The sequence below is a fragment of the Thunnus albacares genome, chromosome 7 (assembly GCF_914725855.1).
Source record: "Thunnus albacares chromosome 7, fThuAlb1.1, whole genome shotgun sequence".
In the NCBI taxonomy this organism is placed as follows: Eukaryota; Metazoa; Chordata; class Actinopteri; order Scombriformes; family Scombridae; genus Thunnus; species Thunnus albacares.
The window spans coordinates 32,359,795-32,373,590 of record NC_058112.1 but is presented as its reverse complement, the minus strand read 5'-3'; the positions used below and the strand labels follow the sequence as shown (position 1 = coordinate 32,373,590).

The 13,796-nt window shown below is 40.3% G+C and overlaps 2 protein-coding genes across 7 annotated transcripts in view; one reads left to right on the top strand and one right to left on the bottom strand.

Annotated features, from left to right (window-relative positions):
• The first annotated feature begins 2,457 nt into the window (after positions 1–2,457).
• prr33 (proline rich 33) lies at positions 2,458–11,933 on the top strand. Of its 5 annotated transcripts, none has more exons than XM_044355885.1 (4): positions 2,458–2,686; positions 3,062–3,142; positions 7,861–8,930; positions 9,228–11,933. In XM_044355885.1, the coding sequence occupies exons 3-4, from the start codon at positions 7,876–7,878 to the stop codon at positions 11,443–11,445; spliced, it is 3,273 nt and encodes a 1,090-aa protein (XP_044211820.1). In that variant the 5' UTR covers positions 2,458–2,686; positions 3,062–3,142; positions 7,861–7,875; the 3' UTR covers positions 11,446–11,933. The 5 variants fall into 5 exon arrangements, with proteins under 5 accessions (XP_044211820.1, XP_044211819.1, XP_044211818.1 ...); XM_044355884.1 differs by having other exon boundaries at positions 9,093–11,933; XM_044355883.1 differs by having other exon boundaries at positions 7,861–8,984; positions 9,093–11,933.
• lsp1a (lymphocyte specific protein 1 a) overlaps positions 6,283–13,796 on the bottom strand; it is a 49,474-nt gene continuing 41,960 nt past the window's right edge. For both annotated transcript variants that reach the window (XM_044355902.1, XM_044355901.1), the window contains exon 13: positions 6,283–7,123. In XM_044355902.1, coding sequence (XP_044211837.1) covers positions 7,101–7,123 — 23 coding nt within the window. In that variant the 3' untranslated portion in view covers positions 6,283–7,100. The remainder of the gene's footprint in view (positions 7,124–13,796) is intronic.

The window sequence follows — 13,796 nt, the reverse complement described above, 5'->3', positions numbered from 1 at the left end:
TTTCAGATCAGCTGTAAGTCTAAACAATCTGCAGGTTGAATCATTAAGCAAACTCCTCATCTTAATTTATTGGCAGGACCTGTAATCAGTCTCAATTGACTCAGGGAACTTGAATGAGCCTATAATTTCCTCCAGGGGGCGCCACAATGACAGAATTAAGAACAGAGATTCTTGCTCACCCACCTGTGGGAGTGTCAAATGTCTTCATGTCACAGAAACATAAATAGACAGATCTCAAGCCAAAGACCTCCTGTTTGATTTTGTTGTTGACTGACATTTAAACTGCCCTGTCTGCACCCTGGTTGCTGTGATGATCAGTGAAACAAACCACAAAAAATATACAGTTCATTGTCTAACTGGGATACTGATATAGTAAAGTCAAACTAAACAATTTCTTGTCCTACAAAACTCCACAAGGAATTTGTCAGGAAAGGAAACTATAATCTTTCCCAGAAGGACCCCTAAAACTCCTTGAGGGATCACTAGAACCCCATAAAGGACCCCATCATGAACCATCCTATCAAAGACTGTTTTACCATCACAAACCACTAGAACCTGCCATGACACCATTTTAACACCATATAGAACCCCTAAAGTCCTCTTGAGGACCCCCAGATCGCACTAAAATGCTCCAGAAAACTTTGTTGAATCACAGAAAACCCCACAAGTACCCCGTAAACCATTTAAAGGACTTATGAAACCCCTACTAAGCACAGGAGAAATTCCAATGGCCTCCTAAAGCACAATTAGGAACCCCCAAAGATCCTTGTTACCCCATGAAGGACCCCTAAAATCCTGTGAGGGAGTGCTGGAACCTCTGAAGGATGTAAACCTCATACAAGACGCTATAGAGAAAAAACTCTTTCAAAGCCTCCTGAAACCACAACCTAAAACTCCTTGAGCCCCCTCAAAAACATCTGGAATGCCATACCTAAAGGACCCCTGAAACCTCCAATACCCTTAGAACATCTCATTAAGTTTCCTGGATCGCTATCGACAGTTCTTGGACAACCCTCGGATGACATAGACTCAGTTAAAACAGGGCTGGTTTCTAGTGAGAAAGGACCCTTGAATTCCCCCAATTTTACACATCAAACTGTGTCTCCAAGTATTATCACATGATATCACTTGAGTCAGCATCGGTCGGGGCTAAAGACTACAAGTTTGAAAATGAAAAAATCTGGGGGTGTGGAGTTAGAAAGAAGGCTAGCAGCTCCAGGCTACATTAGCCACCACTAGCATAACATACCCCAATCTCTGATTGAGCTGTTGGTGGTCGAATTGCTTTGCAGGTAATGTAGGCACCAGGTTGTGACAAAAAAAGAAGAATGCATGGAATGAAAAAGACAATATCTCTGGTTCTGCTGGTTCTGCTGATCAATTTTGATCCTTTCTCAACGATGTTACAGAAGTGCAATGCTAAATCTGTGGAGTACCCCTAAATCCTCCAAAAGAACCCATTGGAACCCCTCAAAAATGTAAGAATACCCCAAGGAGCCTTCAAACTCCCCCTAAGGACCCCTGAAAATCACTTAAAAACAGATCAGAACCTCTTCTTCACCCTCAAGGTTACTTAAGATGGCGTTCCATCCACTTGTTTTTTTTTTTTTTTTTTTTGCATTTTCAATTTGCTCTTACCAAAAAACCTGAGTGGAAATGCTGAAAATGAGAAAAAAATCACAAAATATCACCAACAACCTTTTACGCTGGACTGAAAACTGACTCAAGAATAACTTTAGAGTAAATTATGATGAAGATGACGCATGTGAAAAAAAAGATGAGACAAACTTAAATACTGTACCATATTTCCAGCATGTTTTCTATGTTGTTTTTCATTTGTTTGGTGAAAAACCAAACTGGCAGTCTTAGTTTAACTGTTGCTCTTTTAGTTAAGTCATTTTGTTTTGTTGCACTTCTTCTGCAATGATCTAATGGGCCCCAAATGGAATGGAGAATTAGCACCACCAAATTAGCACCGTCTTGATGTCCAAGCTCCTAACATTTTCATAATGCCAGTGGATGTAAATGCTCATAAATGAGAATTTATTTTTTGCAGTTTTCTGGAAATTCAGTTACAATTTGTACTACTTTTGGATGGTAATCTAGAATCCCCCTTAGGAACTTTGCCATTAGGATCACATCAATGATGCCTGACATTCCTGTGGAGCCTTAGGGCACCCTCAAGAATGCTTAAGATCCTTGGGGCTCCATGAAGCACCCCTTAACCACTGCCATGAACCCCCTTAAAATCCCTAATCCCATCAAGAACCCCTGCAGAAGAATTATTTCTACAGAATTCGAATCATGTGAATTGAACCCTTTCTCGTTTTTCTGACCACACTGTGGAGCCCCCTGCCAAATCCCTTGTGCATCCTTGAAGGACCCCTGGGTGGCCCTCAGACCCCACTTTTAGAGCCCTGAGGTGGTGAAACCTAAGGTCCCATGGCCTGTCCCCACGCTGTGTCTTGCTTTGCCTCGCTCTGCTGTCACGACAACGTTGCTGTCACTGAGCAGCTCACAGCTCACAGGACTCAGGATTTATTTTTGGACTGCCATGGCGTCTGATCCTTCCATTTGTAGGAAGGGGGGTCGAGTTGGGCTCAACATGAACCTGCCGTTCTGACACTCCAGGCTGGGACAAGCAGGCAGCAACCGGCCGGCCACCCCCCAAGCAGCAGTTACACAGGTAAACACGCCACAATTACACCTTTTATTCTCCACACAGAGTGCAGGGAAGCTGTTAGGAGTGTTAGGGAGGCAGCTGCTGTCGAATGCAGAACCCCCCACCTTGGCAGACAGGGATCTGACATATGTTTGGAAAGCTCAGGCTGTTTTTTTTCTCGTCCTCAGTGCAACATTTAAGCACCAGCAGGGTTGAGCTAAATGTTAGCCTCACACTGTTTCTACTCCCTGCGGCTTAAAATCACACTCTGCCCTGTCATTTGTCTGTCCTGGCTGCAATGAGGCATGAGTGAATTATGATCATTTTAACTTTGAGTTGTAATCTTCCTGTTGTGTGATTGCGGGGAATAAAGTTTTCCTGTTGGGTTTGATATTTTAGGACGAACTTGAATCAATGTTCTCTCCTGTCAAGGGGAACCTGCTTGGAGCGCTTTGAACATCAGAAACAAGTTTTTACCTGGTAAGTTCTGCCATTTTTCCATCTAAACTTGCTGTTTGCTGTGTTTGTGTGAAGCCTCATAACTTCACAGGAGGTAAATGACTTTTTGGGGTGGATTGGTGTACTTAAAGAGGCCATTGTGGACCAGCTTGGTTTTTATTGCATGGCTATTATTACCCTTTCCTCTTTTGAACTTGCATCCTGAAGGCACTCCAAATACCGAACCTACCAGAGCCTTAAAAGGAGGAGTGAGCTCTCATGTGTCAGGCAGGCAGCAGGTTCGGGGAGGGGAGGGGGGCTTTAAAACACAACCAGCTCTGGCCTACATTTCACTGAGTTGACACACATAGTAAACTGAGGATATTTAACAGTTGTTTTTGTACAGACTGCATGATGTAAGAGATCCATCATTTGCACCGCAAACCATCTGGATAATCTAATCATGAACTTATCTGACTCTTATTTCAAGTTCAGGTTGATTGCATAATGTTACATGATGCTTATGCGGTGTTATTTTTAAAGGAAGAACCTTCTCAAAGGGTTACAAATGTAAAAACATTAATGTACAGAACATTTTTACTTAATTTCTTCTCCAAGCTACAACTTCATGACTCAACTTTCTCATCAATTCAGTTTATTTTAAATTCCTCATGTGATTGGGTATTCTCAGTGACAACGTATCTCTGTGGCCCTATCCGGTGTCGGTGGGCTGTGATGTCATGAGGTCAGATGCTCTGCATTCACTTTCACCCTTCAGCAGTTATATATATATATATACACATCTATATGCGTGTATTTATGTGAGAAGAGACATGAGAGGATCCTGACGTGACAAAGCTGCTTTCCAGCTATGAAAATAAAGCTCAGTCTATAAACTGTCACCTCACACACACCTACAGACCTACAGGAGTGCAGTTTGCTGATATGATCAAATATATCCTGACTGGGAGCTCAAATACAACCTTCAAACAAAAAAAGCCACACATGCATGAAGTAATATCTAAACTTCGGGAATTTATCAAGAGCTAAATTTGAGGCTGAGGATGGAGAAATCAGTCAGCCCGTCAGTCCAACACTTTGATCCAGAGTGAGGTATCCCAACTAGAGCTGCGACTAGTTTAATTAGTCAATGAAACGATTAGTCGATCAACAGAAAATTAATCGACAACTATTTTGATAATCGTTAATCATTTTGAGTCATTAAAATATGAATGTTTTCTGCTTTCTTTAGTCCTCTATGATAGTATGCTGGATATCTTTGGGTTGTGGCTTTGGGAAATGGTGATCAACGTTTTTCACCAAAGACTGAATTGACTAATTGATTAATTGAGAAAATAATTTACATATTAATCAATAATAATTATTAGTTGCAGCCCTAATGGCAACAATCATTTTCGTGAATTTTTCTGTGGAAGTTTATGGTTCCCAGAGGATGAATCCTAAGGAGTTTAGTAACCTCTTAACCTTTTCTCCGACACCATCATCAGGACAAATTTCCCAGTTGTACACAAGAGACATCCAAATGTAACAGATTGACATGACATTTTCTAATCATATTCCAGCTTCCCAGAGGATGAACCATTTTGACTTAAATAACCTCATAACCTTTCTCCAAGGCAAACTTCACACTCATAGCTCCACTTCTGGTAAGGTTCAAAGAATAGCTAAACCAACGGTATCTTCATTTTATTTGGGCTCCAAGAAAATTGTAGCTTCTAGTTGTGCTTTTAGTTAATGTTATAAGGTCACACATTTGTTGACCAATTTCATCCTAAATTAAATATTACATTTCCTTGATTGTATTAAATTTGAGCATGGAGTTATACCTCTGACCCCGACACACAGATGGGACAAAAACCTCAGAAAGACATGAAAACTTGTAAACATGAAAGGATTGCCAGAAATATTGACCTGCTGGAGGAGGTTTTGTTTCTGATCTCCATCTGATCTGCATCACAGCATGCTGATTTATTGTTTTCATGAAAGTGATGCAGCCTGTAAAAAGCCAGGAGTCTTAAAAAAGGGAAGCAGGTGATTGGCCGACCTCTTCTCTGCCTTCAAACTAAAATTAGGCTGAGTAAAAGCTTCCAGGATCAGCTGTGAGGTGGTAACATCATCCAGGAAGAGTTCAGCTTGATTCTCCTGTTGGTTTTCCAGCCTGCAGAGCCAATCTCTGACTTTTATAAACAGCGCTCACAAAAACAAGATGAGTCATCCTCAGAGCATCTGTGTGTGTGAAGTGTAGGACGTGTTTGGTAACCGCATGAAAAACCCAAATTACAGATTTCTGCTTTCACCTCAGTTAAACAATTATAGTCTCCTCTGTAGGTTGAGAAAATGTATTTCTCAAACTTATACTTGGGTTTGATGAACACTTTTCATCAGACTCCAATGAAAAACACTTTTAATCTATCTTGAGTATATATATTTTTAAGAATTAAATTTTAAGAATTTGTATTTGCATTTGTGTTTTTACTGAATTTGTTGTTGTATTTGTATTCTCATGTTCTCTCAACTTGTTTTTGAAGTGCTACATAAACAAAGTTATTAGTTGATTAAATTTCAGCATAATTAGGCTGTGTAATAGTTCCTGAAGGTTTATACTCATGAAATGGCAAATGCAGTATGTTGTGTGAAAAATCCCCTTTAGATGATCTCCATGTTTTCACTTCTTGTCTTGTTGTGCTTTTTGAACCTGTCATATCCTGCTGGATAAATAATGATTTAGATATTCCTAAAGCTTTGCCAGTAGTGGAGCATAAATATGAGGTTTGACCTGAGGGTGGCTCTAGAGAAACTGGACTGGAGTTATTAAAATCTGAAGGATTTATCCTTTTGAGGAGCTGAACTGTAATTGTGAAATTTCATGGTAAACTGCCTGTAAAATTTTGATATTTTCTGTGTAACAAAGGAAATTTTGGGCTGATGGTGGCACCGCAGGAAAGTTCAATCCTTAGAAATCATCCTCTAGGGAGCATGAATCTCCACCAACGATTTTATGGGAAATTCAGTCAGTAGTTGTTGAGATATCTTGCTCTGTGCCAAAGTGGGGGGAATAACCAACGTTAGTGAATTCAGATGGAAAACTATACGATGCTGTGTTTAGGCTGCAGCAATTAGGATTATTTAACAATAAATAAAAACTAAAATGAGACAAAATATATGGTACAGTAGAAAATGATTTTAATTTATTTAAGAAAAAGGGGGTTGTAAACATATACAGTACAAGCAGAAATCTCAGTAAATGGATATTTAAGGTGAAGAATGTCTGCAGCAGTACAGAGATAGAGCTGAATGTTTGATTGTACAGATCAGGTGTCAGCATGATAAAGGTTGATGTGATGTAACAGATAGCAAATCAATGTCCTCCCCAAGAGATGATAGACTTTCATACTTTCAGTGTTACCATTATCATCAGTATGAACTCTCTAACTTTTACAGTTTTTGACAAATCGCTTCTCTCCAACACCCAAGTTCTTCAGCTAAAGTCCAGAGCACAAACATGACATAGTGTATGTTTTTTATTTGCTTGTTTTTTTTTTCTATGTGTGAGCAAAAATCAGACAGATCCATTAATTCTACGATTGGAAAATGTAAACGTTTTCTATTCAAAAGACAAGTTTCCCAACACACCATCATATAAGGATCAACCAGACATTAGGAATGATTCACCTAAACACTGTAGTGGTAAAGAATACAGAAACAGCAAAGCTCACAATCAGATATATACAGTAAATAATATTTGAAACAGAAAACACAAAAACAAAGAGGAAACTGCACAAATAACAGACATTTGATGATCAAGACTTGAGCTGTTGGTTGAGTTTTTGAGTGTCCAACTGAGAGAATCAGAAAAAAGTGATTTATTGGATATAAATGAAATATTGTAACTGTTAGAGCTTCTTCTCTTAGATGTGTTTATAGCCAGTGGATGTTTCGTGAGATCAAGGTGGAAACCACCTGAACAGACGACACCACCTCAGTAATCACCATGACATAAATCTGCAAAAGAGACAAAATTAAAATGTTAAAAATGAAGGTATTAAAGTGTGTAAAGTGGTCATAATTGCTGTTTAGTTGCCTTTATTCATTTTGGAAAGTTTTAGGTTTTAGGCTGAACTAAGAGTGGTCATAAAGGCTTCAACAACTTAGATCTGTGACTTTTTAGGCCCTTTGAAAGGTCCAATGAAGGGAATTTTCTCTAATATGATGCATTTTCCGTTGAAACAGGGTGTTGGGGGTTGTTTCTTCTGGGATATCAGTTAAAGACAGACAGGCAGTTTGATTTCATAAGGGAAGAAGAGGAGGCAGAATTTTTTAAAATTTTTGCTGATTTTATTGATTGGAATATTTATTTTTGTCTACTTGTTCGTGATGACGTCACTACTAAAGATTCACAGTTATCTGGGCAGTTAAAGTGTCTATTTCATGAGGTGTTTAATGTGAATCAGAAATGAGAATCAAATTACACGTGCAGCTGTCCACCCACAAAAAGACAGTCTGCATGACTCACTAGTGGACTGGTATACGATATGAGAGAGGCTCACAAAGACATCTCAGCATTTTACAATGTAATAAAATGTGAAGAAAAAAGAAATTATGTGATATTTGTAAGTACAGGTGCAATAATCTTGGCATCAAAAAACAAGCAAAAAACAGATATCAGCCTGAACTTTATACTTGTCAAATGGTTTGATCATAACTCCCTTCTCTGACACTTTTTGCTTTTTTCTCTGCAGGAAACTGAAGTGCTCATGGCGGTCGCTTATGGTGCTGTCACCCAGCCAGGCCTGTTTTCCCAGCAGTACCCTCCCCCCCTGCTGCCCAAGCCTGGAAAGGACAACCTTCGGCTTCAGAAGCTCCTCAAGAGGACCGCCAAGAAAAAGGCCTCTGCTCAGGCTTCGCAGAACGCCGGACCTTTCCGCTCCAGCCTCTCGCCTGTGAACGAAGCAAGCCCTGACCTCGAGCGCAGTGACCACTCCACTCCGCCCAGGACTCCAGAGACACCGTTCAGCTTCTACAGCGTCCAGCAGCCTCCACGGATCACCATCAGGCCGCTGTATCAACATGTCGCGTCCCCTTACCCGCAGCGCGCAGCTTATGGTAGAGCAGCAAGGTTCTCGCCTCAGTTGGTGGCAACCTCATCGTACTCTTACTCACAGCATGTCACAACAGTTCCTTCGTATTCTGCAGCGACCCACCCTTCTGGAGTCTCACCAACTCCGGGGCCAGTGGTCCAGCTGGCAGGACCCAAAAGATCTCTGCAAGCTTCCTCTCTGTCTGAGGCGACAGCACCAGTTGTTGAAGTGAAAAGGCCAGCTTTTAGCACATTTCCTGAAACTCATCCTAGTCTAAGGCCTGCTACAGCGGTGGCAACCACACAGCCAAAACCCATAAGTCCCGGTCCGACTCCTTATCCAACAACAGGAGGTCAAGCTTTGATTCGACCTCTCGTTGTGTTGACCCCACTCGTCAGAACCAAAAGTCCTCGCCCAACATTCAAAGCAACTGAACCCTCAAGATCACCCAAACCAATGTTTGATGTCCCTCAAATTAGGATGTATACTGCAAGCACATCGTACTATGAGACATCCAGGACTCCGCCGGTGTATGACACAGCTGGATTAACTGCTATTGGCAGCACGATGTCTCAGCCTCCTTCATTGGGCACAGATCCCCATAGAAAAACACCAACTTTAGAAATTAAAAGAGGCACTACGCCAACAGCAGAAATTAGTACAGTCATTATTCCTGCATCTGAAATAAAAAGAACCACTCCAACAGCTGAACTCAAAAGAGCAACTCCAACATTTGAAATAACAAGAGCAACTCCAACATCTGAACTCAAAAGAGCCACTCCAACATTTGAAATAACAAGAGCAACTCCAACATTTGAACTCAAAAGAGCAACTCCAACATCTGAACTCAAAAGAGCAACTCCAACATCCGAAATAATAAGAGCAACTCCAACATCTGAACTCAAAAGAGCAACTCCAACAATTGAAATAACAAGAGCCACTCCAACATCTGAACTCAAAAGAGCCACTCCAACATCTGAACTCAAAAGAGCAACTCCAACATCCGAAATAAAACGAGCAACTCCAACATCCGAAATAAAAAGAGCAACTCCGACATCTGAACTCAAAAGAGCAACTCCAACATCCGAAATAACAAGAGCAACTCCAACATCCGAAATAAAAAGAGCAACTCCGACATCTGAACTCAAAAGAGCAACTCCAACATCCGAAATAACAAGAGCAACTCCAACATCCGAAATAAAAAGAGCAACTCCGACATCTGAACTCAAAAGAGCAACTCAAACAGAAATAAAAACAGTTACTTCAACATCTGAAAGAGCTAAAACACCAACTTATGAGATACAAATATCAAGAATTTCAGCAGGGCGGCCTAAAACCCCAGCATACCATATGACCCGGGCTCCAACCCCCGTCTTTGAAATCTCAAGACCCAATCCTCTTTTGTTTGCAGTGTCACCTGTCAAAACTGAGACAGAAAGGTCAGGAATACCCAAAACGGTGTCTGCTATGAGCAGTTCATCTGCTTCCCAAACTGTGGAGACTACTGAGCCCAAGCCTACTGAAACAATACTGAATGGAGACATTCATTCAGACATGACACATGCAGCTAAACCAATCCAACAAATTATTAAAAAGTCAAAATCAGAGCCTGATCTGGTAAGAGAAAAGCTCCCAACTGCTCCAGCTGGCTCACAAAGACCTAAAACTCCTACATTTGAGCCAACAACACCAGTAGTGACTTCTTTTGGCTTTCAGAGATCTAAGACTCCAACATACGAGGCATCGCGACTTATGGCTACATTACCTAGCTATAAAAGACCAAGGACACCTACATACGGGACATCACTTTCTGGTGTATCACCTGTAGCCTTTCCGAGACCTAAAACCCCAACCCAACTGGCTCACAAGTCTTCCTATCGTGGATTGACACCAGCTGAATATGCCGCTTATGGTGGAATCAAAACTTACTCTCCAGCATTTGGTATCACAAGTTCTAAAACGGTAACTCAAGAGGAGGTTAAAGCTACAAAAGAGGAATCGGCAGAGTTTAAAACAACCAGCCAAGAACCGTCGGTGACGGCACATCCTACAGCTGAGGTGACTAAAGTCAAAGAAACCCCCAAAGATGTAGATAAACCCCAACTGAGAGATGAGAGTGTTTCTGCCACCCCTTCAATCCCTATTATTGTTGTTTCCCAAGCATCTGACACCTCAGCAACAACAGTAACACAAGAGACAAGCAAAGTATCCAGTCAGGTTGCGGCAAAACAAGAACAAAGTGTGGTTCAAGAAACACCAAAGGCTAAACCTCCAACAGCAGAGGGTAAAACTCCTGAGAAGGAGAAGAAAACTCAAAAGGTGGAAACACCAGTTCAAGAAGTCGCCAAACCAAAGGCAAAAACTCCTGAGGCCAAACATCCTCCACCCAAAGCTGATGACCAGGATCCTCTGAAGGCAGTAAGAAAACTTTTAGGCAAGGTCCAGACAGGGACGACTGAGACAAAAGTCTCTGAGCAAAAAGAACCAGCGAAACCTAAAACTCCCCCCAAGCCTAAAATTGAAGGCTCAAAGCCGAGCACTGCAGTGCCTGCTCTGCCGGTGAAGGTTCCTGCTGAATCAAAAGCAATCGAAGACAAAGGAAAAGATAAGAAAGCAGAAACATCTTCAGTAGTTAAATCTACACCTATGAAAAAGGAAGGTGACGAGGTCCACCTAGAAGCCGAGCCCCTTCTTAAAGTCATAAAAAAACCAAAGGGACTGAAATCTAACCTGAGCGGTTGGTCCCGACTCAAGAAGCACATGGTGGTGGAGCAGGAGGAGCCCAAATTTCCAGAGACGGGTCCTCAGAAGGAGGCCACTGAGCAGGACCAGAAAGAGGAGAAAAAGGTGGACGACAAGGCTGTCAAAAAACCTGACGAAACACCCGGCGCTCAGGACGAGAACCAAACCAAAGACACTCCCAAAGCAACACAGATGTGGGATGCCGTCCTCTTCCAGATGTTTTCCACTAAAGAGAACATCATGCACCAGATCGAGTTAAGCAAAACCGAGGAGGAGAAGCAACAAGAGATAAAGGATGAGCCCAAAGAGATACCCTCATTTGCGTTCCGGTTGCCTGTGCTGCTTTTTAGCCCAAAGTTTGACGCTAAAAGGCTTAAAGAGGCAGCGTCGAGGCCAGTCACGAAAATTTCAACTGTGTTTGAAATGGGGCTGATTGGACGTAAAGGTAAAGACGAGGAACCAAAAGACTTTAATAGAACAGCGAGGGGTTTCAATCCTAGTTAAGGTACAGCTAATGTGATATGCCAAGAAGAAAATGTAAAGAAAAAATAAGCGATATATGTTTAATGTACAGGTGCAGAAATATTAGCAAAAAAAACCCAAACAATGTACAGGTCTGGAGTCTTAGTCTCTGTGTTTAACAAATGGATTTGTAGCAGTGTTGTAGAGAATTAGGCCTGAACTTTATACTTGACAAATGCGTCGTGTTGCATTTGTGGTTTATGACTGTGTGACTGGTTGTCTGGATGTTAAATGTTTGTATTTTGTGGATTAACGGCAAAGAGAAAGCTACATTTGTCTTAAAGTCATTCAGACGTCTCATCAGATTAAAAGCGTATTTGTTTTAAGTAATTTCAGAGCTTCTCATTTGTTCCTTCCAGCACATGTTAACAGTAAATGTACTCTAGGTTGTAAAGCTAAGGATTTGAAAATATTTCTTTGAAAAAAAAAAAAAACTTTCTGTGAAACTGAGACTGTGATTATTTCCTATGCAGCTTGTCACTCAAGATTTAAGTTATTTAGGCTGAAAAGCTAAAAAAAAATTAACTTCTGGGTGGTGAATAATTGATGATATTTTCTTTAAAATATCTGCGTTGCTATAGATAGAAACATTTAAAAACTAAATGATTTTAAGACAAATTATTTGTGACAGAGGAAAATTTTGTTCCTCTTAAATGATCATTCAAATATCCAGTTTTATTCAAAATGGTGCTACTTGCCTCAGGGTAAGACCTCTCACTAGATAATGGATGTGTATGTTGAGTAGCATGACTTTTGAGTTATTTTTTTTAAGGCTATAGATGGTTATGTTTTGTGAATGAACTTTCTTAAAGTCACAATGAAACGACAATGTAAGAGCATCGAAATTACTTAATATGACAACTAACAATTAAAGGCGTCTACCAATGAGATAACAATAAGATACAGAGAGATGGTCAGAGAAGAGGGAGATTATTAAAAATCTGTGACAGGTGTGAATAGTCAATCAACAGACAACCTTTTTTTAATAATCGATAAATCGATTTTAGTCATTTTTAAAGTTGGTTTCTTTAGTCTTCTATGGCTGTAAACTGAACATCTTTGTATTGTTGACTGTCGGCTGGGACAAAACAAGACATTTGAGGACGCCATCTTGGGCTTTAGGAAACATTAATCAACATTTTTCACATTTTATTGACTAAACAACTAACTGATTAATCGAGACAATAATCAACAGATTAATCAATAATGAAAATAATTGTTAGTTGCAGCCCTAGTGGCGAAGGTTTAATATTAATTATGACTAGTGTGACTTTAAAGGCAAAGTAGTATGAAAGTAAAGATGACATAAGAATGAAAATATTGTCTTTTATAACGAACAAACAGGGAAAACAATTAACTTTATTCATTGTTGAATTGATTGTTAATTTAGTGAAGAAGCCTCGCTTGATAAATATAATAGAGTGTATTAATTTAAAGCTTCAAAATATGCTTCTTCCCTGTGACTTGGACTTGGATGTTAAAAAGTAGATTTCATGAAAAGTCATCTACAGCAGATGTGTTTCAGCAGCGTTTTTTTTTACAGTTGTCCATCACACAAGCGTTTGACAGAACAAACTTGCTTGAATTAACTAGTTTTCCACAACTGCGACCTCAAGCATGTTTTTAGTTTTTGAGGCTTGTGTAGAAAAGGTGCAACTTTATATTTTAAACGCTTCAGAAGCACATGAAGAGAATTAGTCTCTGTCGACGTGGTTGAAAAATATATAAACGTCTAATTTCATTGTGACTTGAAGATGGCCGCTGAACTAAAAGCTTGTGAAAGTTGTTAGAGAAGATGAAAGATGTGAAGAGCAGCCACCGTCGTGATGGAGGTCAGTGGGAGAATGAACTGTGGGGTCAAAGGTCAGGAGGAGGTTTAGCTGATAATCTTTGGATTCAATCCAAATGTTAAGTTAGCTAAGTTTATCCTCAAACCTGCCGAGTGAGGTATTTATTTTTCTAAGGTTCTTTCTAATGATTTCTAATGCATGTGTGTGACTTACAGATTAATCTAGGTACAGTTTTAGTGGGTACATGTTCCTGTGTCCCCCCCCCCCCCCCCCATTGCCCACCCCCCTCCCTTAACTGTTCACACTTAAATACATCTAAAGCAAAGTTTCCCACCTGCCGGGAGTTTATTCCTTTAACTCCAACATCAGACATTCAGCTGCAGATACCAGATAATTTAACTTATTTTTCCAGTTCATATAACTGCACCTGAATGCAACACTGGAAGATTTTTTTTTTTAATCTGGGTCTGCTTGTTTCCATTTTAAAAATCAATAATTGAAAAATATGTCAAAACAATGTAAAATTAATATTCTAGGCTTCTT

Excerpts from the sequence above, each read along its gene's own strand:
- prr33 (XM_044355882.1), top strand. The coding sequence starts at position 7,876 with ATGGCGGTCGCTTATGGTGCTGTCACCCAGCCAGGCCTGTTTTCCCAG.